Raw genomic sequence first — 22,937 nt, forward strand, 5'->3', positions numbered from 1 at the left:
ACATGCCTAAAGCCCATGAAAAGAGGTTCTGTGCTAGCCCAAGCATACTTGAAGGGGCACCCATTCGGCTGAGAGAACTTCTGAACATTCAGTCTCTGCCACAAAGGGTCTCTGGGACTCTCCCTGTGCCATGAGCTTTTAGAAAAATCAAAAGCAGTTTACAGCGGAAACATTAACATCTTGAGGCAGCATTTGGAGACTGTTTATTGATTCAAGCTCATTTCCCAAAGTTTTACCCACTTTTGTGTTGTTGCTTTACTGAAGAATGTGAGCTACTGAGAAGGACCAGGACAATGAACAGAATAATAAGAGCTCAGTGGTTTTTTCTCCTGAAACTGTTATAAAGATGTGAAGCTTTAGGACAAACATTTTTTAAAGGATTCTAGAGACAGAAGTCAGCTCACTAGTAGAAAGTGAGGAGACACTAGCCTCATTTCCCCTCTTCCAGGCAGAACAGCACAGAAGCATAGCAGTGAACATACCCTTTGGGCCTGGTGGGCCTGGAAGTCCAATGCCAGGAATACCTGGCTCTCCCTTGGCACCTGGGATGCCAGGTAAACCACGCTGACCTGGCTGACCAGGATCTCCTGTAAAAAGAACAACATGGACAGAGTTATCTAGAGTCAGAATAAAAAGCTCTTGGAATTCGCTGGGTATCCAGCTGCTGCTTTACCTGGAAGACCTGGATCACCGTTTCTTCCTGGAGGACCAGGGGGACCAGGAACTCCTGGTTCTGTAATGGTCTGGCCAGGCTCACCTTTTGGACCTAAAACCAAAAAGCAGAAATATGAATCACTCAGTAGGAGTTGCTTTTCTCTTTTCCTTTTAGCAGAAAAAGATGCCAGTCCCATCCCAAGCTTACAAAGAACTCAGACACCAGCAATACTTTATTCAACAGGTTCTCCAGTCCCAAGCCCCACAAAGCACCTAGAGGTTCAGAGAAGCTCTGCTCAATGTTCAGTTTTTCTGAACTGTTATTTTTTAATAGCTTCATCCCAGGTACCATCATGTGAGGAGTGTTTTCCATAACTGACACCAGCACAACTTGATTAGGATCTGTGTAGCTGACAAGAAAGCAACAAAAGCAAACTTGTTCAAAGCAGCCCCTTTTTTCCCCAGCCTGCTGTAGCTGCAGCATGGCCAAGCACACAATTCTAGTCACAAGGCATTTGCACTGCAGTCAGTGGGGAAGGAGAAGCTTCTCTGGAGGTCAGGGCAGAAGGTGAGGCACGTGCCTAAAGCGACACGGCACACATGCTGCGGTTCTGCGAGGACCCTCAGTAAGGGAGCTCACGAATAACAGGTTGTACAAAGCCTTTAGGAAAAGTTGAAAAGGAGCATTATGTGCTGAGAACTACCTGGAGCAAAAGGAGCAAAGTTTGACTTTGCAGCACCTGCTCAGCAGCACGGAGAGATCAACTCACCTGGAACACCAGGAGGCCCTGGACGGCCAGATACACCTTGGATGCCCTTTTCACCAGGTAAGCCTTGTGGACCAAAACCAGGAGGCCCAGGCAGGCCTTTCTCTCCAGGAAGACCTGGTATCCCTGGGTCACCTGGAATACCCATCTCTCCTTTGAATGCAACACTGCCCTGAAAGCAGAAAGAGCATGATGGGAAAGATCATGTATTTACTACCAAAAGAGAGAAGTGTTTCATTGCTTCTGCTTTGAAACTCTGGCAGTTTCCATCCTTCCAGCTCTCATTAGTTGCCTGCATCTTGCTAACGTGGTAGAGAGCAGGACTAAACCTGGATGCTGAGTTCCTCCCAGTGCACAGGTGAAATGCAGACAGTGGCAGAAGGGACCCTCGGAGGGCCCAAGAGGAGCCTTGGCTTATTTCCAGAGCACTGGCAGATTCAGGAGGTGCCTCTGTGTCATCACTAGATTGGCACTTACTGAAGAGAATTCCTGCCCTACCACAAGCAAAGTGCCAGTTCTCTTATCTGCGCTATGTCAAAGGCATGCAGGACTTCCCAAAACATCCATCCAGTCAAAGACAGCCCAAAATGGAACTCACAGGTTCCCCCTTAGGGCCAGGCAAACCTGGCAGTCCATCTCGTCCAGGAGCGCCATCTATGCCAGGGAGACCTGGAGGTCCTGGGAGGCCGGGGTCTCCTTTGTCACCTTTCATTCTTGGAGAAGTCAAGACATCCCCAGGGTCTCCTTTAGGACCAGGTCTTCCAGGAGCACCTGGGGTGCCTGGGAACCCCTGAGGGAGGGAAAAAAAAACAAAAAAAGAAAGAAAGGAAAATGTATTTTAGTTTTTCTTTCACTCCCTCTCTGAGTATAGAATAATATATGCATCATGCATTCAAGGTAGTTATGGACAAAAAAATATGTATTAGACAATAAATTTAATCTATTATTTACAGTTCTATCTATCATGCAACACAAATGAGACACTATTTCCCCCACCAGAACATAACACCACCACTTACTGGTGGCCCTACAAGGCCAGTTAATCCAGGAAGCCCCTTTTCACCTTTTGGTCCAGGAAAACCAGGAGAACCTGAGTAGTGCAGAAAAACACAAAAGAAAGACACAAATCTGGAGAGGCTGCAAGATCAAGCATTGCTGTTTTATTGACAAAGTCTACTTTTTTTTTTTTTTAAGACCTTCATTTTATTTGAGCAGAAACAAATTTGCAGCTCTAAGTTGGACCAGTAGCATCAAAACCCATCATGCTTTTAGAAAGCTCCTCCTTTGTTCCAGGAATAGCAGTAGTAGAAGTTAATTTTTCTCTCTCAGTTAAATCTACAGCAGACCCTGAACACTCAATATGTAGAAGAGGTTATCTAATCAAGTTCCATCATCAGTTCTAAATTTTGACACACCCTCTTCAAGTTATGGCATACTCTTATAAATAGATTCTGAGTGATCAGATAAATTCATACAACACATCCCTTTAAAATTTCCACACTCATGTCCATGTGCTAATAAGAGAAATCATTAAATGCAGATTGAATTAAAAAAATACAATTACACCAATTCATCTGATTTTTGTACGTAGAGTGGTAGGGAGAAACATCCTTGGCCAAAGATTGATGCTTCTCTGTGCAGTTAAATTTGGTACAAAAGGTCATGCCTACAGAACCAAGGATGTCCAATCCTTCAGGTTCAAAAGATGCCTTGGGAAGGTGAGGAACCCACCAGTCCCATGCATGGCTGTCTTTAAACAGAAAATATTCTTTAAAGACTAGATTTTCCAAGAATGAGTGTTTGGTTTACCATTGTACATGACAGGAAAGTGACTTCATGGGACATATTAAGCAAGCTAGTGAAGACTCCAGCCCCACCTGGACTACCCGGAGGTCCCGGCGCTCCTCTCTCCCCAGGAGGACCAATCACTCCAGTTCCTATGCAGTTGAAACATGTGTCTCCTCGATCACCTAAAGAGATTCGCATTGAAAAAAACTGCTTGAGCATCAGGTTTTAGAAAATATTAAAAGAATTCAGCACAACAGCAACCGCTTTCTTGCTACTGATGTTTAATACCAGGTCCAAAGTGACTGCTTCAAATAATTATTGCTTAAATATTAGAAGCTTCCCTCCCCCGCCAAGTTAAACTGAAACTTTTTGGTGGCTAGGAGTCAGACAACCAACATCAGATACAATTAGAATGTATTTATGACAGTACAAAATAATTAAAACAAAAACAGTGCTTTCAAAAATAGAAAATAAAACCTTGGGCTTTTTTTCCCCCCCTCAGCAAAAGTGTCCCCTTTTAAAGCAGGTAGTTGACACTTGGAACTACAACTCTAAACCATATATATCAAAATCCCAAACTTAATTTTACTCCAAGAGTGCAAAATAAATACTGGGGATGTTTCATTGATTGGAAAATAGACTAAAAGTATTTAATTAGAAAAAAAAAGATTAGAAAAAAAAGAAGCTTAGGAATTTCCTTCACATACAGACTTATGGGACATTCATCAGTGAAATATTCAAGCATTTCATTTAGGTTAATTAGTTAATCCTTACAATCTCCATGAGAAAAAAATATTTCTCTTTGAAGTGAGTACAAAATTAAGTGAGATGTCTAAAGTCATTTATGATGTCCATGGTTGGGCTAGGAAAAGGTTCTCACTTACCCATATCAGCATCCTCATTGCAAGGTTGTCTTTTTGGAAACAAGGATATATATTAAATATGACTTTCTTTTGCTTAGCAAACAAACAAACTCACTGCAGACTGACCAACTCAAATTAGGAGTCTTGCATTTATCATTTTAATGCTGCGTTCCATAAAACATGTCAAATTTATTCATGAACTAGAAAACATTTTCACACAGACTTGGCCAGTGCTGTTAAAAGCACCCAGTTTTGATCTGTCCGAAAGATACTCATAAACCTCAAGTTCCATTTTACTTTATTCAAGATCCATGAACATTGGGTGCACCCTCAGCCACTCAGACTCCTGTGCTTTAATATTAGGTGAAGGAGTATCCTACACTCAGAGACATAAAACATCTGCACTCAACTCTGCTGGGAAGGGGCACTGTAAATCATTATTTAATGCAGGCTTTAGATTTTTTACCAAGCTTAAAAAAAAAAAAAAAAAAAAAGGAGAAAAATAAAAAATATAGCCATGACACTGCACCTTTTTGGCCTCGCTCCCCTGTAAAACCTTGTTCTCCTGGAATTCCTGGAGGACCTGGTGGCCCTTGCTCACATAAGCCTTCACCTAAGGAAAATCAGGAGAGCTTAAATTATCTGTTTGTGTTAGACTGACAGCAGCACCAAATACATGCATTCAGTACAAAAATGTATTTGTGTGGCTATTCTAATACACCACCAAAAATCACAGACCAAACATTTTGGCAATTCAGACAGGACTGCTGGTGAAAACCCACACACATCATTCAATCTCATAAGGAAACAGTGATGTTACACAACAACCATCAATCCTTTACAACCTCAACCATCTCCCACTGCTTCCCACAGCCTGCACACTTCCATCTCTACACTCTATCTGATATCCAGCCTCATATCATAGAAACACGTCTATGAATCATCAGAGCAAGGCACTGCAGGTGCCAATGCCATCTAGACACTAAATTCCTCCCTGGAGCATGCTAGCCCTGCTCCACTACAGCTTTCCAGTTCTTATATTCCATCTGCCATTCCCTACTCCCCTTATAGCAAAAAAAGAGCTGAGTGCTTTCATCCAAAGTGTCCCCTCCAGAGCTGATTTCATCTGGTCTACACACTAGAATATTTATGAAATGAAACTGGAATTCTGTGCAAAGTTACACCTTTGACTCTCCTGCTATCACAACTCTTAGTAGGGAACAAATTCTGTACCTGTCCTTAAGCCTAAGGTTCTCCTACAGATGTCTTGATTTGCAATGGGAGCAGCTTGGAGAATATGTAAGGGAATAGAACCTCATGGACCTCAGCTGCTGATAAACGACACCTTTGGAGGTGGAATTAACAAAACCCAAACAAACAAACCACAGAAACACAAACCTAAACAAATGTCAAAGCTGTTTAGTCTCTTCTGCTTGCTGTTCATGTGATCATCACTTACCAGGAGCAACAGATGGTGCAGGTGGCCCTGGGGGACCTGGTGGTCCTGGCGGTCCTTGTGGTCCCTCAGCTCCTGGTTGTCCAGGAATAGAAACCCCAGGTAAACCTGGATCTCCTTTCTGTCCTCTCTCCCCAGGTAAGCCAGGTGGGCCAGGAGGTCCAACAGTAGTGATCCCTAAGACAGGAAGGACTTAGTTCCTTGCTAGCTGAATGGTTTACATCACATTTTTGTGAGGATGACAATGATATGCATTTCACATTTTCAGAGATGTTTGTTTGAAAAATTGACCTGAGACTCCACAACTAAGCTTATGATGGGGGAAAAGCAAAACAACAACAACAAAAAAACCCCACACCCAAGACAAATGAAAGAAGTATTGATGAGAAAAAAAGATCATATACAATGATCATATACATATACAACATTAGAACCATGATGTTCCCCTCTGTGCATGCATAATGCACATACAGGTGTCACTGCTCACTCAGATCATCTCCTACCACACTTGTGGCACACAAAACTCTCTCTGTATGATGCAGTGGACAACATACATTATAGATAAGTGACACGAGAGAGATTACCCCTAGGAGCATTAAGCTAGCATCTGATTCGCATCCTCAGCTCACCACAGCAAAGGCGGTGAATATTCAGAATTCCTCACATTATCCCCAGAAGTTCAAGACCACCCTTCAAGCTCCAAGGTAGCTCCAAATATTCTGCTTTCTGTTAAAAGGAGCACGTAAAGACTGAAGCCAAACACCCAATCACACCTTGGAGCATACAACTGAACTGAAAGCTTGCACTCCTACCTGGAGATCCTGGCAAGCCGGGTGGGCCTGGCCTGCCAGAGAATCCACGCTCCCCTTTAGCTCCTGGAAGTCCTGGCAATCCTTTGCTACCTTTTGGTCCCACTGTCACATCGATGCCTGGTCTTGGAACAACCTGTAAACGTTTTGTGCTCGTGTGAAACTACTTGCCAAGAAAAGAGTCACTGGAATCGTAAAGAGATGGGAGGGAGGGAAAGTTCAACATACTTTGAACCTTATGCCAATGACAGGATGCTTTCCCCACTCCACTGAATTACCAGGGAAAATTCCAGTAAAGAGCACTCCCCAATAGGAAGCTGTTTGCCTGCCAAGCCAACATGGTTACAACAGGCTTCAGTGAGGCTGACTCAGTCCTGCTGGTCTGAGGTTATAGCCTAGCCTGTGTCTGTGACCTAGCAAACCCCAGAGCACAGAACTCGTCTTGAAAGAAAGGAAACCATTGTTCCTGTCAGTGCATACATGAAAAAGTTTCTGGTGCTCTTGGTGTTGTACACAGGGATAGGACTCTCAGTCAGCCAAGAAATACAATCAAACAACACCATCAACCAAATGCAGAAAAAAAAGATAAAGATCTGCAACTTACAAATCCAGGAGGACCAGGGGGACCCATGTCACCTTTTTCACCCTACCAAGGAAATTAAGAGCATTTAGGATATTGTGCAGCAGTACACAAACAAGTTATTGCAAATATTCCTCAACACTGTAACAGCATAGGCAATGCAATTACTGCTCAGGCAGAACTGAACTCACTGATGGCGAATTTCCAATCTATTACAGCAATATTGACAAAAATCCTGGCATACCTTTTCTCCATCTCTTCCTGGAGCACCGTTTATTCCAGGCCCACCAGGTAAACCCTTCAAGAAAAGGGAAATATAATCACACTCAGATCTTCTCCATATCAAAAGAAAAGCTTTTAAGGAGTCTGCTTAGATTAAAAACACACGAATTACTCACATCTCTACCAGGGTGACCGGGTTCTCCATCTTTGCCAGGCTTTCCCTTCAAAGACAAATATGCATTGAAATAAAAAGCTTCAGTGGTAACGAGTTCTTATGGAAGTTATGTCACTTGTTCCCCATTTTTCAATAAAACAAACTCTATTTAGAATGCAGTCCTTGGGACAACACAAAGACATCAATCACAACCAATGGAGTTACCTAAACAGAGGTTTCCATTTTGAAAACCAGAGCACAAACCCATGAGTCTCAGAGAAATGCTGGGTGAGTACAACACAAAATGATTTCCAGTGAACTACTGCTGATTCACCGTGTTTACAAGTCCCTTTATTTTAGCCTTAGAGAAATTCTTTATTGGGAAAACAGATCCTAACTCCCTAAATAGTAGAACACTTATTTAATTAGGAAATTAGTATAATGTGACCAGTGAAACTAAATAAAACTTGGTGTTCGAATTTTAAATCAACACAATTTTCTCATTAGTATCAATGAAAATATAAGATGAAGTTCTGGCTCAAAGAAGTGACTTCTAAAAAAACACATTCTTGCCCAACAGATCTATCATTGCTGCAATAAAAGCAGGGCAAGCTCCACTTTATCCCAGACCATTCGCGGGGCAGACAAATTGCACTTTACTGTCAGAGTTACAGAAACCACGTCTGGGGCTCCTCAGTGCCAAGATCAGCTCTCAGTCACTTGATAATAAAATCTCACAGCTTTAGTGAATCAGAGTATTATGTGATTTATGAAGTTTGTTATCACTGCTGATGAGTTCCAGCTCTCAAAATGGAGGTTTTAAGATTTCCCGTCAAGGTGCAGAACTGTTTGAATACGTAGACTGACATTTTTATGAGTATATCTGAAACGGCTTTGAGCCTCACAGAATCATATGGAGCCCTAAAATGCAACTTTAAAGTAACTTAATAGCAACACTGCACTTCAAATATGCAATGTGCCCAGATTCAGAGTAATAAAACTAAACAAAAATATTGGTAAGCACGCTTTTAGCAGAAGGCATCTGACATATCCCCTCAGGACTTTTCAGATCTTTGAAAATTTATGTGGTTCCTATTTCCTTCTGCAGAGAGAAGCAACAATTCAAACCCCACTCCAAGTATAATGAGACTTTTGGCTTGGTAAATCTGCTTTTTATGTTCTTTGAAAGAGACAAAGCCCTTCCATAAATCTCAGCAACCAAGAAGGATTTTATCTGGAGCACCAAACATTCGTTTCCACTGTATTTATTTCCTATGGAAATTGGAAAACCTACCACCAGCATGTTTCTAAACAGTGTTTATGTATTGTCCAATTAACCTGAGCAGAACTTGTGTCTATTTTCAAAGGGGCCCATTTTGTTGATGAAACAATGCATTCAGAAGCTGTGGAAGTGAAGATACTGGATGTTTTGAGCTGGTTACAGCCTCTCTTTTCTTTGCTGGTCCAGCCCATGTTATTTTCATAATATTTCTTAGCACTTATATGATTATCAGCTTTTCTGAGCTGTGATATCCAAGTAGGCTTGAATTCCAGGATTGATTTGAGTCTGGTGAGGAAAACAGTGACTCTTGCTATCCCCAGATAAAACTATCCTGACTGTGCTATCCCCACATAGCACATAAATTGAGTCAGTCTCTTGGGGAGTGACAAACAGGTTACTTTTGGTCTTAACAGTGTTCAGAGACTTGGTTTTGTGACTCACCTCACAAGCAAATCCACCAAGAATGAGTTTACATGGACCAGCTTTTATATATATATATATTTATATACACACACCAATCTCATGCTGCTTGGCAACCCAGAACAGAGCAAACTGAATGAAGACCCTTTCTAAAAGGAAACAGAAAACTGCTGCTCCAGACAAGGAATCCAACAACTTTGAGGGTTTTCACATGTTAATCAGATAACATAATTTAAACTATTTTCTCCTGCCCCCCAAACTGAGATCTCCATGTAGATAATTCCATCAGAAAGCACTCAGAGCCATAGCTAGAAGCTGTCATGACCCCCGTGTGTCATCTACGAGTTGCCAGGTTACAAGGAGGAAAAAAAAGTAGTCTCTTACCCAGAAGCTGAAGGCCCCACCTGAATTCAACATTTGCTTAATTGGCAAAGATAACATTGAATGGAAAGATAAATGTTTGGTTAAACAGACTACTTACTCTTTTGCCTGGTTCTCCTTGCTCACCTTTTTCACCTTTTACACCACCGGGAAGACCCTGGACACACAAACGTCATCTTAAACTGAGCCCACAAGGCAGAGCAGAATGAAGTTACAGCTCTGATACAGATGCAAAAATTTAGAACTAAGAGTTCTACTCACAGGAGGGCCTGGTGGCCCAGGAAGTCCTGGTGGGCCTGGATCACCTGGAATACCCTGTCAAGCATGGGCAGAGAAAAAGAGGATTAAAGCCTCCATCACTCCCTAAGCAGCTCAGTTGACTTTTTTTTCTTAAATAGAGTATTTTTGCTGTCATTCAGATTCTAAGTCATAAAGGATCATATTTATTCTTGCTTTGTGTGGGATTTCAAGTGCATCTATAAATTTTATTAACTGCTCATCCTGTTTATTTAGATGATTCACTCCACTAAAACCACAACTGCTTCCTGTATGCACTGCAGCAGCTGGTTTGGTGGCCTGCAGGTGCTATCCAAGAATAAAGAGAAGAAAGGGAAAAAAGAACAAACAAATGCCAGATCCTGCTGAAATTATAGCAGCAACAGTCATTAGATTACTGGTAACTGCTGAAATTAAGAGGCCATCAGGATCAAAGTGTGTTTGTCAGAAAAGTGTCACAGGATCATGGTGTTAAAAAGTTCTCATTTCTATTTCAACTCTTCTGTTACCCAGGGTGGTATTTGAGAATATCACAAAAGCCTGAAGGAAAATGTGACATGCAGGCACCCATGATCCTGCTGGTTTTGCTCAGACTGTCTATAACACACAGAATCAAACAGGACAGCAGAATGTTCCCAGTGGAAAAGAAAGAGAAAAAATTGCAATAACTTTAAAAATGCTAACTCTCCCAATGACCTTCTGGCATTTATGGGTAGGGAGGGATCCACACAAATCAAAACCAGTGTTTTGAGCTCACTTGTAACAATATGACTGATATTTACTTTTGAGATGCCAGAAACAGGGAAAGCACTTTATTCAGACCACAAGGAATAAAGATCTTGGGGCATCACTAATAACAAAAAAAGAAGAAATTGAATTAAAATGCTTGAAAGACTTCTTCACAATGGATGACACAGCTGGGTAATTAGTGGGAATCTGAAATCCCCAGACTGCTTTGAAAATTGCAATTCTGGGTGTTCCAAGGAATGGGAGTATTTTAACTGCTTTTAATGTTACTGGGAACTGCCTTTAAGTGAGTTTCTTCAGAACAGTTATTTTACTAAGAGAAGTAACAACTAATGTGACTGGCATGCTTTCTATTAAAGGGAAAGTACTCAGGCCTGGAATATTCAGTGTTCTGAGAAAAATAATAGAAGCCCTGCAGTAAGAAGGATGTGAGCATATATGAGATAAAGCAACAGAGGCTGCAGCTTGATCACACTCACTGCAGATGGGTGTAGTGACCCACTCACCTGATCTCCTTTCTGGAACTCAATGTCATTTGGTCTTTTCTGCTCTCCAATTTGTCCTGGTGGCCCTGGAGGTCCCTGAAGACCTTGTTCACCCTAACGTGTAGGAAGATGCAGTTTGTTACAGGCAATACAAGCAAAATTGGCAAGCATAAGGACTTTGAAAAGTAGTAAGTAAAAATATCATTATGATCACCTACTCACTTTTTCACCTTTAGGTCCTTGGAAATTCAAACCCATATTACCCTGCAAAAAGTATAACTCATCAGCCCTTAGGAGTCACAAAGAAAGAGAAAAAACCAGCCCACCATCACCATCAATATGACAAAGACAATACCTTGGGTCCTGGCAGCCCTGGTGGACCAGGAGGTCCCTATCAAAAAAGGAAACAAAAAACCACAATTCACTTAAAAGTACTTTAAAAAAACCCTGTAGAAAAAAAATCACCCACAACAATGTCAGCTTTGGTTCCTGTGAATTATCTCCATGCTGACAAGGCACCTTGCCTGCCTTTGAAAACTTATGCTATTCAACTTCACAAACATGTAAGAAACTAAGTTTTTCCCTTAAGTAAGAGCACAAATTGAAATTAAACAGTCAGGTATTAAACATCATAGCCTAAATAAGCTAAATCTTGCCCCATGTTTCACACAAGTAAGAAGCCTGTACAAGTTAAACCACAAAGACGTCTGGGAGCAGGTTGTTTCAGAAGTATCTTATTTAACAGGCACAGTAACAGCTCCAGGCTGAACGGAATGCATAGCTGCTGCTGCCCTCATTCCAAATCCTGATCACCATGATCTCTGCACTTCACTGACCTGCAGGAGAACCCAAAGTGAAGTAGCAGCTGTCCCACTGAAGGCTGTATGAACACCAGGTTAAAGACACCTACCGTCAAACCTGGGGGCCCTGGAGGGCCAACTGGACCTGGGATTCCCACGGAGCCGGGTGGGCCCTGTTGAGGAAGGGGAGGAGGCCATGAGAGGCACCTTTTTATGAAAAAATAAACCCCAGTGAGAGCTTTGAGCTCAAAGAACCCAGACAGCTGGCATCCCATAGGTGTCAAATCAACAGAGCTGAGCACTAACCTACCAAGCTGTGCTTGGGGAAAGGGCCTAAAGCAGTGTCCATCATGTTAGGAGAGCTCTGCTCTTAACATCAATGCATCTCTTGGGCTTGGGCAAGGGAATGCTTTTTTGTTTGTTTTGGACTACTTTTGCACTTTCTTTCTCTTCATGCACTGAACAACAAAACGCTTTGTATCCATGGTTCCTCCCAGCCAGAGACAGACAATAGGGAAGCGCAGATCAGAGGAGCAGAATTGCTAACAGGCTCAGTCTGGTCACAGAGCAGCGTGGGGCTTGCCTGTGTGTACCAGGAAATGGGAGCCTGGCCTCTGCCCAGCTCTGATAGACTCATTTTCAGCTCCCCTTGTTCTCCCACTAGAGCACTGAATGGCTCAGCGGGAAGCACAGGGCCTGCAGTGCTAGCTGTTTTCACGGAGCACAGCTGGGAGAGCAGAAATACTGTTCAGGAGGTGCAGCCTGAGGAGAACAGCTGAGGCATCACCCTCTCCTTCCCACATCCAAAACAGCAGCTACAGCCAGATGCGACTGACTCGGAGTGAGGGGAACTCCACAACTGATAGAAAGGATGTCTAGGAAGGGGGAAGAGGCAGGGAAAGCAGGGAGGCAGATCAGTAACTACTGAGTACTGCTGTCTGCTGGATACCACCTTCCTGACCAGGGGACCTCTCTGGCTTCTGTGGGCCACCCTGTTAAGAGCAATATGGAATCACTTTCCCTCAAGCCATAAATCAGAGGTACATGAAATGTGAGCCCTGCATCTCCAAAAAGATATACAAATCCCCAAGCACCAAGTTGCCAACTGTACTGTAATAAGAGGACTCTTCATGTTGTCTTTTCAGCAGAACAGAGTCTAATGATACTTTATGCAACTTACAGGTATCCCTGGAAGACCTGGAAATCCTGGGTCACCTTTTTGTCCTGGCAGCAAGGATGTAATTACTTCACCTGCTTCACCCTAGAAAAAATAGTTGACTTTAACAACACATTTTACAATTAGCAGCATTTTGTCTCCAGAGGTTACACAGTGGCTCCTAAGACTCTAAGAGACTCTGAGCTATGCTACACCCCAGCTGTACACTTTAATACAAGCACTAGATTGTCCAAAAATAACTCTGTTTAGGAGAGATGAAAACTCTAAATGGCTAAACTAACAACTATTAAAGGGTTTATTTTGTACAAAGATATCAGCATTGATATAAATTCCAAAAGATTAGGGGATTGAAACGCAACTTCTTAACAAAAGAAACATTCCAGCTTCATGTGAAAGCAGTGGACAGGACACAACAGAAAAAAGGCTCATTCAGCTTTTTCCAGTGTCCCAGCTCATGAGATTAGTGCTGAATGTGCTGGTACAATAATTATGCTTTGTGGTCCATATTGAAGTAGTTCCTTACTGATTTCAGGGAATATGGTTGTTTTGAAAATATATGTTCTGATGAGATCGTCCTTTAATATCTTGAAAACAACTGGGAAGAAAAGGAGCTAAGAATGACAATTCAGCTGAACAGTCCCAATTTTCCAGTACCAGTGTTATGCTGCCCTCTCAGAAGTTGAACACTGCAATTCTGTGGGTCAAGTCTCCTCCTAAATAGATTTGAATCAAAACTGATGTTTTGGCCCATGCTTAACCAGTCAAAGGTATAACAAAACCCTTAAAAAAGAAAATGTTCAACATCAGATCATAAGACTCTTTAGATTAGGAGAAAATGCCATCTATGGCATATAAAACATACAGAGTACAAAAAAAAACATTTTCAAAAGGGACAGAAGATGTTGTACTACTCGTCACTGGGTATTTTAGATCACTATTGTTTAGTCTTTAGGAGAGTTTTGAGTATGCACAGGCAGGCTAATGGTGCATTTGGATGTTTGTAGACATTTTGTTAATTTGGTGCCTCAACACTGACACTCACAGTCCCAAGGAAATAGCTCCAGGAAACACTCTGCTGCTTCTCCAGCTACTGAACCAAGGAAGCCACTGCAGAATTTCCAGTGAGCTGCACTGGAGTGGCCTAGGAACACCAAGAATGTCACTCCAGGTCCCAGGAGATGCACACAGTCTTGCATGAAACAAGCAGGTTACTCACCCACGTCTGCTAAGTACCTGGATGTGAGAGTACTGTACACTCACCTTCATTCCTGGCAGACCAGGGGGTCCCTTTGTTTAAAAGAAACAAAAAATAAAAGGAGGATCAATGGAAATAAATCACTGGTATGATGTCTGCAAGCCACTAATCAGATCTACACCATGAGGCAAACATCAAAGACAGAAACTTCTAACAATAAATAGAACAGGGGAAAATAAACTTTTTAGGAATTTGAGAATCAAATGGAAACATTAGAGAAGAGCTTTCTTAGTGAATGCTGAGCATTAGAAGGATTATATCTCCCTTTCTTGGCAATTTGTTTCTATATTGCCTCCTGTTATCCATCCTATGACATCTCTGTTTGTACTTTGGTTCTGACAGTCACTTTGTTGTACATCCTTGTGTTTTATACTGAAAACACCCAGTATAATATAATATTTTCTGACCCATTAATCACCAGTAATACTCTTTAGATATACGAGATGTCAGTATCAACATTCTCCTTTTCTGACACACATACATATATTTGTATTTTTCTGCAGGTGGTAAAGCATCTCAGCATGTGAGAATTCAAAGGGGTTAATAAGCTTTACTATAGCATGCAGCAGAAAAACTCACTTTCATTGGACATTTTAAATGCTCTGATTAAATATTTAAAAAAAATAAATCCTATTTATTAAAAGAAAAACTGCAAAAAGAGCCTGATATTTATCTTATTTTTCACAGTAGAAGTCTTTCAGTGGATTACAAGATTGGGAAATCTTTTACTTACAGGAGGCCCTTGTAAACCAGGAAAACCTGGACTGCCTGGGAATCCACGCTCTCCCTTAGGGATGAAGAAGAAAATTAGCCAAAACCAAACCAAAACATAACAAAACCAGATGAACAAATTCTGATTCAAAATTCTAGTGTAATTGTTAGCTTATGACTCCAGAATAGAAAATTATATTGGAACAATATAGAATAATCACTTAGTTAATTCACACAACTGATGGAAACAAATTTCCAGTCAGGTGTTTCTGTGTACTTCCAGGCAAAGTATTACACCACTGAGATTGAAAACTCACAGGATGTTACAGAAGATCAACTTCTCTTCTGGGAAAGTCCCAATGCCAATCTAAGTAGCACATCAGAATAAAATTCCTCCCTCCAACAAGGACACTGGATCAGTATTTTCAATATAATATTAAAAATTAATAATTAAGAACTCTTGCTGTTAGGTAATGAGTTTTTCTTGATAGCAAGAGTCTGCCACAACGAGGAGATGCAGCATCTGAGCTAATTATCAGACATCTCAGCTGTAAATTATACAAGTAAGGATGAGAACAGAGTTTAACCTCACTGACTGCACAGCACACAATATCATGTCTTGGTGCTGGCAATTTCTGACAAAACTCGTGCTTTACGTACCAGGCCATGACCCCTTCCCTCAAATGAGTGTGTAAGCCTGAATTATCTTGGAATTACCCTCCCAACTCAGTGACAGCAAGTACTGCTGCACAGACTAAACCTATTGGCTACAGCCAGGAGAACAAGAGCTCTTTACCACATTATTGTTACATTAAGATTTTTTTAAGGAATTCCACCTTTGTTCCATTGCATCCTGGGATACCCTGAGGTCCTGGTGGCCCATCTTGTCCTGGCAATCCCTTTAAAGTGGAAAAGATGAAAGAAGAGTTAGATTGCAGGATGCTCTTCTGGGCTTGAAAGACAGAAGGGACCAGATTTGTATCTACACATTCCTACTCACAGGGAGTCCTGGTGTTCCTGGAAAGCCGGGAAGCCCTGGAGGTCCCTAGAAGGAAATGAACCACATGTTTGAAACAGTATGGAGTGAATGGGTGTGCAAAAGGATTTACCAGCATTTCACTAAATGTAACTTATTTGTGCAGATGTAAGTAAAGACAAACATCTGAATCACCTGTTAAAAAAAAAAAAAAAAGCCATGCTGACATGGCATTCAAAGTTCTTACCAATCTTTCAGGGAAATAGCCACAAAAATATAGAAAAGAATGCAGAACTAGTAAAGTAATAGATAATAGATATGTAGAGAATATAAATAAACACTCATGGTGTGAAAAATTGATGTGGCCCAATGAAGTCAGAGATGTATCAATCGTTACCAGCTGAGGTGTCTGACAGAAAAAGCAAAGGCACAAAACCTAAAGGACTTCCAGACAAGTCCACCTCTCCTGTAAGGACCATAGACATAATACTGCCTCTGCTTCAGAATACACTGAAACATAGGCACTGGCACTTCCTTCGGTCCTGTGTTTGTCATTTATCACTTTTTGCTAGTGAGGATGGATACACTTAATTCAGACCAAATGAGTATTGGGGCTGCTCTCCCTAAAGAGTTAATGAAATATAACAATATCTAAGATAGGATTGCTCATGCAATCTTGTATTAATTATAAAAAGCAGTACAGTCTCTTCTGGTGGGTAGATCACTCTTCAGATTTAAGTCAATTTTTTTTCTTGTTAATCACTACTTCTGTTTGTACCCACTCAGTGCCTGCCAGTCTTTATCCATTGCTCCAGCTTATCACCTTAAAACTGCATCAATACTTACTCTGATTCCTTTGGGTCCAATAGGCCCTGGAAGACCATCATCACCCTAAAAAACAACAGACAAACAAACAAGACCCCAGACTCAAGTTGTGGTTTGTCTTTCTATCAAATCAAACACTAAGACTAAACTTTCTTTTACACGTTCACAGTAAGTGGGCTAAAAGTTATAGTAGCTGTCATTTCCTGAGTTAAAGGGCTGAAAATTATTTTAACTTTTGGCGTTGGACTGTGAGCTGAAAAGCATCTGTTCCAGGTGACTTAGAGGAAAGTTCAGCTGAAGGCCACGGCGCTGCCAGGTCCCTGACAGTGCCAGGGCCAGCCGGGCCATGGAGCATCATCCTCCAGCGGCCCCTTGTGGGCACAGCCACGGCTCCACTCCCGACCCGTGTTACTGTGCATCATCATCACCATACAGCAACAACCCAGAGCTGTGCATCAGAACCTTCAGAAAATGCACCTATGGAATAAAAGTGCAACAAAAGTTTCTAGTCCAAGACCCCTGTGCTGTTTTGCTATTGTTATATCCAATTAATCTTCTCTTTTAGGGTAGACCTCTTTTTTTTCTTATCACCTGCCTATTTTGTCCTTTGCTTCTTTTTGATATGCTTCTGTTGGGTTTACACTGTGAGCATTTATAAAAGGAATGGCAGGTCCTGGATATCCTTATCTATGTTAGAGGCAAATGTATTCAGAGGAATTTTACTGCTGAATTGCACCATCCAAGTGTAAGGATGCAATTCAGTAGTAAGTAGAAATAAATGGAACCCCTCCAGGGAAAGGCAGGAGCATTCCTCAGCTCTCTGCACATGGGTTCAGTGAGGCCCTCATTTGCATCACCCCACCCAAACCCAGCCCAGGAATCCCATTCCAGGAATGCCACCAGGTGCAAACAACAGTTTACCTACATGGTGGGAGCCCCCAGGGCAGCTGAGAGCAAAACTCTGCTCTTATCAGCAAACTCAGCTAAGCCAGGATCTCCTTAGTGCAAGGACTAACAAAGCTCCATCACAGCACCCTGCCAAACCTGTTCTTTGGCCCTGATGTGCAGCCTAGTGAAAGGTAGGGCTGGTAAGAACCTGTGTAGGTGAAGAACTGGAGAGGAAACTCAGAGCTGTCCTTCTCCACTGGCTGACTATTCACACTAATCAACCAAAAAACCTGTCAGATCCCAACATCTGACAATTTTGACTATTAAACCACTGATAATGTTCTGGAATTGCTTAGGATCAGCACTACAATTAAACTAGCACTGTCCAGCACCTCCATACCATTCAAGTGAATTGGGACTCACCTTCGAGCCTCTTGGACCAGGTGGTCCTTCTGGTCCTGGAAATCCAGGCAAACCTGGCTGTCCTTCCAAGCCTGGGAATCCCCTTTCACCCTACAAAAAGCATAAGTGGTGGCAGAGGTGAAACATGACAGAAAAATTCAGAACACACATTATCTTTCTGCTTCTCACAGATTCATCACACTGATGAACTAACACTGTCACTAAACATCTGCTTAACTAAAGAAATTCCTGAACGTGGACAGATTGACCTTTAATTACAGCACTCAAACAGATTTTGTGGGTTTATGGTTTCACAGGTTTTCATAGGGTGTTATCCCATGCAAACCCAATACAATACTCCTGCACAGAGCTGTACAGTTAATCTGCTACCTCATCTGGAAAGCGACCCTGTGGAGGAGTGTCACTATCCCAGGCCAGGATATGAAAGGGTTAGTGTGTCCCTGAAGGAGAGAGAATGAGGAATTTGGGAGTGCCAGATAAGGAAAACATTAGGCAAAAGCAGACTTTGGAGCAAGCTCTGGCATGAAGTGTGTTTGCACACTGAAGAAACACACCTGTGTGCAAGAGGCATGTCAGGAGTGAGGGGCAAGCCAGGCACAGAGTGCCTTCTGATCTCGGCCTGGTCACTCTTCATGTCTTTGTCAGGGCAAGCAGCATCTACAAAGGGCTGCTAGGACAGACTTCGGCCTTGTGTGCCATCTAAGGCTGAAGGACTGTTCTCTAAAATACAACTCTGCCAAGGTCTGCACTCTAAACAGGCACGGGATGGGGAAGCCAAGGCCTCGAAAGAAAGAGAAACGTGAAGCCATCAGCTAGGAAGAGAAGAGGCAACAACAGATGCTAGTGAGCTGGAGTATTGAAACTGAAATGAGTATTTTCCAAGCCCACTTTGGAAAATGAGCAGATCAGAGCCTTGCATGAGGAAACTGTTGCCAGGGCAACTCCTGTGGAGTTTGCCAGCAAATTACCCCCGAAAGCAAACAGATTATTTGAAGGACTATGCTTGGGGACAGCTGGGGGGGTACATCACACGTGTCCTAAGGAAACTTCCATCCAAGTCAAAACAATTACAGTGGAAATAGCTGCACTATAATCCCTATTTTGGATAAAAAACTGGTTAAAGAAATGTGGGCAAGTTTTGTGGGGAGAGAAACTATGCTGATCCAGTTCTCTTTGAGTTATTTTTTTAAAGCTGTGTTCTACTTAAACAGCCTATAGATGATTCCATAAGTGACAACCCTTTTCAGATGTTGCTTCTGCCTCCAGATTTTTCCTGTTGCCCACACCATACTGATTTTTATGAAGATTTGGATGCTACAAATTTGGCAGAAAAAACTGCCTGCTCACTGCAGGAACATGCTGAAACGGAAAAGAAATTTAACAAGTCTTCCACAAAAAGTCAGTGCCAAAAAAGACATTATATTGTTGGGGATAGAATGACATTGTAGTCCCTGGTTAGTGTGTAATAAATTTTCTCATAAATGCAAAAGCCCACTAGCCAGTTCTGCTTACACAGAAAGAGCTGAGGAAGGTTGGATGCTTCTTGTTTCAGACTGGAGGCTACTAAACTAAAACATAAATAGCAAATGTTTAAGTCAACTCAGATCTCCTCTTCCTGAAATTACAGGAATGCTTCCATACCAAAATAAAGATGCACCAGCTATAAAGCCATCATCTGCTTGAGGAATGGGCAAGGAGTCACATTCTGATCTCAATTGCCCTCAATCAGCTACACCAATAAGGCAAAACTGCCAGCTCACAAGCTTGAACATGACTGTTGCTTGGGGCATAGAAAGAAAAAATATAGTTGGGAAACACCCTAAAATCCTGCTTTGCAGCAGCAAGATATAGCCAATGAAACAGGGATATGGAGAAGTTTGGCAGTGCTCCACATACTCTAATAATAGGACACAAGCAGGGATAGATGCAGTTTTAAAGCATGCACAAGTAATTCACGTTTCTAGAGTTTGCTCTCAAAATTGGTATATCCCAAAGGGAATGCTCTGGAAGAAGCTACTTTCGAGTCTCAGAAGGAATGCATGAGGCTCTGCTAAGCTGACTTAATGCCAGTGAGCAGCGACTTGGATGCAGATGCTGGTTTGGGGCCCAAGTGAAGCCCAGTGGAACAGAAAAGCAGGTCTCAGCAGAGCGTGTCACACAAGGCTCTGCCTGTCCTCCCAGTACTGGACCAGATTCCATGCATCTGACTTCCAGTACATCTTATACATTGTCACACTCCTAATGGGGGAATTTAAGAAGGGAGATCATATAAACAGCTCTTTGTCTAATGCTCTTCCCACACCAATTAGGCAAGGAGCTGTAGAATGTGACTCCTGGTTCAGAGGTCATTGCAGAAAGAAGTAGTATTGGATTTGGAAACTTAGATCAAAAGTGTAACTAAGTGATAAACTGTGAGGAATCAAGCTAATCATCTTAAGATAGCCCTTGATGTCTTGTAGTAGCATGAGAACCTAGGAAGATGCAAACAACAATTCAAAACCTAAGCAAACCAAAGCAAAGAATTTATAAGATAAAACATTAGGATTTCAGTGACAGATCTTGGGGTTCCCCAGAGCTGAACTGCTGAATCCAGCAACGCATCAAACACTGAGGGCTTTGTAATTACAGGGCCACTAACATAATGAGGAATGTGCATGTATGCTCAAACAAGTTCCACTAGCAATGCATCCCACCTAGGAAATATGGGCTTTGCTTTTCATCCTTCCTTTACATAAGGTACATAATGGCCTGCAAGCCTCAGAAGGGCTATTTGAAAACCCTCTGCCTCAGGATTATGCTGTGTTTACCCCAGCTGCAGTGGAATCACAGTTCCCCAATTCCATATCCATTCCAAGGACAGATTGCATTATATCCACATTAATCAGACAACAGCTACTTGCTCAGTGAATTCACAGAATAGCTGTGACAAAAAAAAAAAAAAAAAAGCCAACTTAGAACTACAGAAAGGTTCTCCAAGGTTGTACCTGCAATAACTATACTGGGCATAGAAGCCTGATGTTTCAGTGCCTTCAAACTGAAATAACTTGTGACTAGTTAGGATGCACCTGGTTTGGGCACCTGTGTCTGAGATCCTCTAGAAACATTAACCAGGTTCATGTTTGGCTAACAAATCTAACTTTGAGATCTTGCCATCAAGGGAATACTGCTCTTCACTAGGTATGGAAACTGGGAATATACTCAATGAACTAAAAGCCAGTAAATGCCAAGGAATGACCTCATCTCTCTGGAACTGTCTGGATGGCAGATGTGGCATTGAGCATTACCTTGAATTTTGGACAGTTGCCTTGTCTAACCTGAGCCAACAGTAAAACTCTGCACCAGCACATTAGAATGCCAGTGTTTTGAATTACTTTTGTTCATTTAAGGTTACATTTGTTTATGCAAGTCAAAAACCACCCTCGAAATGTGTCAGAAATTAATCTAGAGCACTGAAACCCTCCAAGAACCTTGCTAAGATAGGGTAAGTGGTTTGATAAGACATGCTTCTCAAACTCTGTTATCAGTTCACATCTTTAAGGTGACTCCATTGTATCTCAAGCAAACTGTGTACAAGACTAAGAGAGGAAGCATTTTGGGCAGTCTCTGCCCCTTGCAGTGATCTCATCCCATTCATTCCCTGTGACAACAGCAGTGACATGGGAACTACTTAAACACAATTTACTCACACTCAGACTGCCCCACACTGGAGGAAGAACTGAGTACTTGCTCAGTTCACAGTACTGAGCTGTTTATCTACAGTGCATTGTAACCAAAAGAAATGCTGGGCACCTGTTGCTTCCTCAAAGAAAAAGCCATAAAACCAAGAAATAATTTTGACAATCTTGAAGCCATGATGGTACATCCCACACCTTAGCTTGTTAACACTAAGTAGTTAGTATTGGCTGCAAATAGGAGTTATTTCTCTTTTACTAGAATTTGTCTCTTCCCTGCTTTTTTTTCTTTATTGTCAAGTAAGTGGAAAAATCCGTACATTATTTCCCCATTCTTGAGAAAACAATGATATGAAAATCTCACAATGTCAGATGGACCAGCCAGTCTGAGTCAATATCTGAAGCTGCTAATACAGCTCTGCTCTTCAGTGCATGCCCACACTACCATCAAAGAAATAAGGTAAGAGCAAGGAGCAAAGAACTATCATCCACAAGCTTCAGTTATCTGAAGCTGGCATATGGTTTATGTGTGGTTTGTGTGCGGGTCTGACAGTTAAAAACAAAAAAATTAATATTTACCTTTTCACCTTTTACTCCGCTGCAATCACATTTGGATAAAGACGTACATCCATGGCAAGCCTGTAAAGACATAAGGAGAAAAAAAAATGTTTTTAATTGGCGAAAGACTATATGAAGTATTTAATGTTGTCACAAAAAATTAGAACATTTGTCTAAAATGTAAACCTACAAAGCTTGTCCTCTAGCCATCATACAAGTGTTCAAAGCAGACACAGTTCACTGAAAGTTCAACCACCTTTAATAATACCTGTTTGTTTGTAAATATTTTACAGTTCATTTTAGACTTCATGCTTGAGCAGTACAATGCAACACCTATAGCCAAAAGCACCAGCACAGGCTCTTCAGCACATCTCCAACTGAGAAAAGCCCAGTTATGCTTCCCACCAGTAGATGTCAGGTTTTGCACAAGAGTTTAATCAAGCCTGAAGCTTACGAGCACATTTGTGATAATTATTAGACAAATACTTGCTACATGATTAATTCTTCCCCCCACAGCTCAGTTACTGAGAAAGCACATTTAAAACCCTCTAGATTTCATGTAGCTGCATTCACACACCAGCGCCAAGCCTGACAAAGCAGCTACAACATCTCTAGCATAAGGTGACAGTCAGATTTCAGGGGGTTCAAAGGAGAGGCATACAGAAGTTTGGTTCAGAGAGTAGATCCAAGTTAAGTAACTCACATCTGCAGAGATGTCTCCCATTCCCATTCTAACATGGGATATTCATTAAAGCCCTGTGCTGATCTC

At 41.8% G+C, this 22,937-nt stretch overlaps 1 protein-coding gene across 1 annotated transcript in view; it reads right to left on the minus strand.

The window, feature by feature from the left end:
* COL4A5 (collagen type IV alpha 5 chain) overlaps positions 1-22,937 on the minus strand; it is a 63,486-nt gene that overhangs the window by 24,107 nt on the left and 16,442 nt on the right. Inside the window, exons 2-27 of the mRNA XM_040083749.2 lie at positions 22,190-22,249; positions 17,940-18,029; positions 16,650-16,694; positions 15,828-15,872; positions 15,664-15,726; positions 14,850-14,903; positions 14,122-14,148; positions 12,865-12,945; positions 11,795-11,857; positions 11,240-11,275; positions 11,107-11,148; positions 10,906-10,998; positions 9,638-9,691; positions 9,477-9,533; positions 7,316-7,360; positions 7,162-7,215; positions 6,942-6,983; positions 6,341-6,473; positions 5,532-5,705; positions 4,602-4,685; positions 3,299-3,391; positions 2,441-2,511; positions 2,020-2,211; positions 1,425-1,593; positions 674-766; positions 483-587 (exon numbers count right to left, since the gene is read on the minus strand). Of these exons, the coding sequence (XP_039939683.1) occupies positions 483-587; positions 674-766; positions 1,425-1,593; positions 2,020-2,211; positions 2,441-2,511; positions 3,299-3,391; positions 4,602-4,685; positions 5,532-5,705; positions 6,341-6,473; positions 6,942-6,983; positions 7,162-7,215; positions 7,316-7,360; positions 9,477-9,533; positions 9,638-9,691; positions 10,906-10,998; positions 11,107-11,148; positions 11,240-11,275; positions 11,795-11,857; positions 12,865-12,945; positions 14,122-14,148; positions 14,850-14,903; positions 15,664-15,726; positions 15,828-15,872; positions 16,650-16,694; positions 17,940-18,029; positions 22,190-22,249 (2,065 nt within the window). The remainder of the gene's footprint in view (positions 1-482; positions 588-673; positions 767-1,424; positions 1,594-2,019; positions 2,212-2,440; positions 2,512-3,298; positions 3,392-4,601; positions 4,686-5,531; positions 5,706-6,340; positions 6,474-6,941; positions 6,984-7,161; positions 7,216-7,315; positions 7,361-9,476; positions 9,534-9,637; positions 9,692-10,905; positions 10,999-11,106; positions 11,149-11,239; positions 11,276-11,794; positions 11,858-12,864; positions 12,946-14,121; positions 14,149-14,849; positions 14,904-15,663; positions 15,727-15,827; positions 15,873-16,649; positions 16,695-17,939; positions 18,030-22,189; positions 22,250-22,937) is intronic.

The sequence above is a fragment of the Hirundo rustica genome, chromosome 21, assembly GCF_015227805.2.
Source record: "Hirundo rustica isolate bHirRus1 chromosome 21, bHirRus1.pri.v3, whole genome shotgun sequence".
NCBI classification, from domain to species: Eukaryota; Metazoa; Chordata; class Aves; order Passeriformes; family Hirundinidae; genus Hirundo; species Hirundo rustica.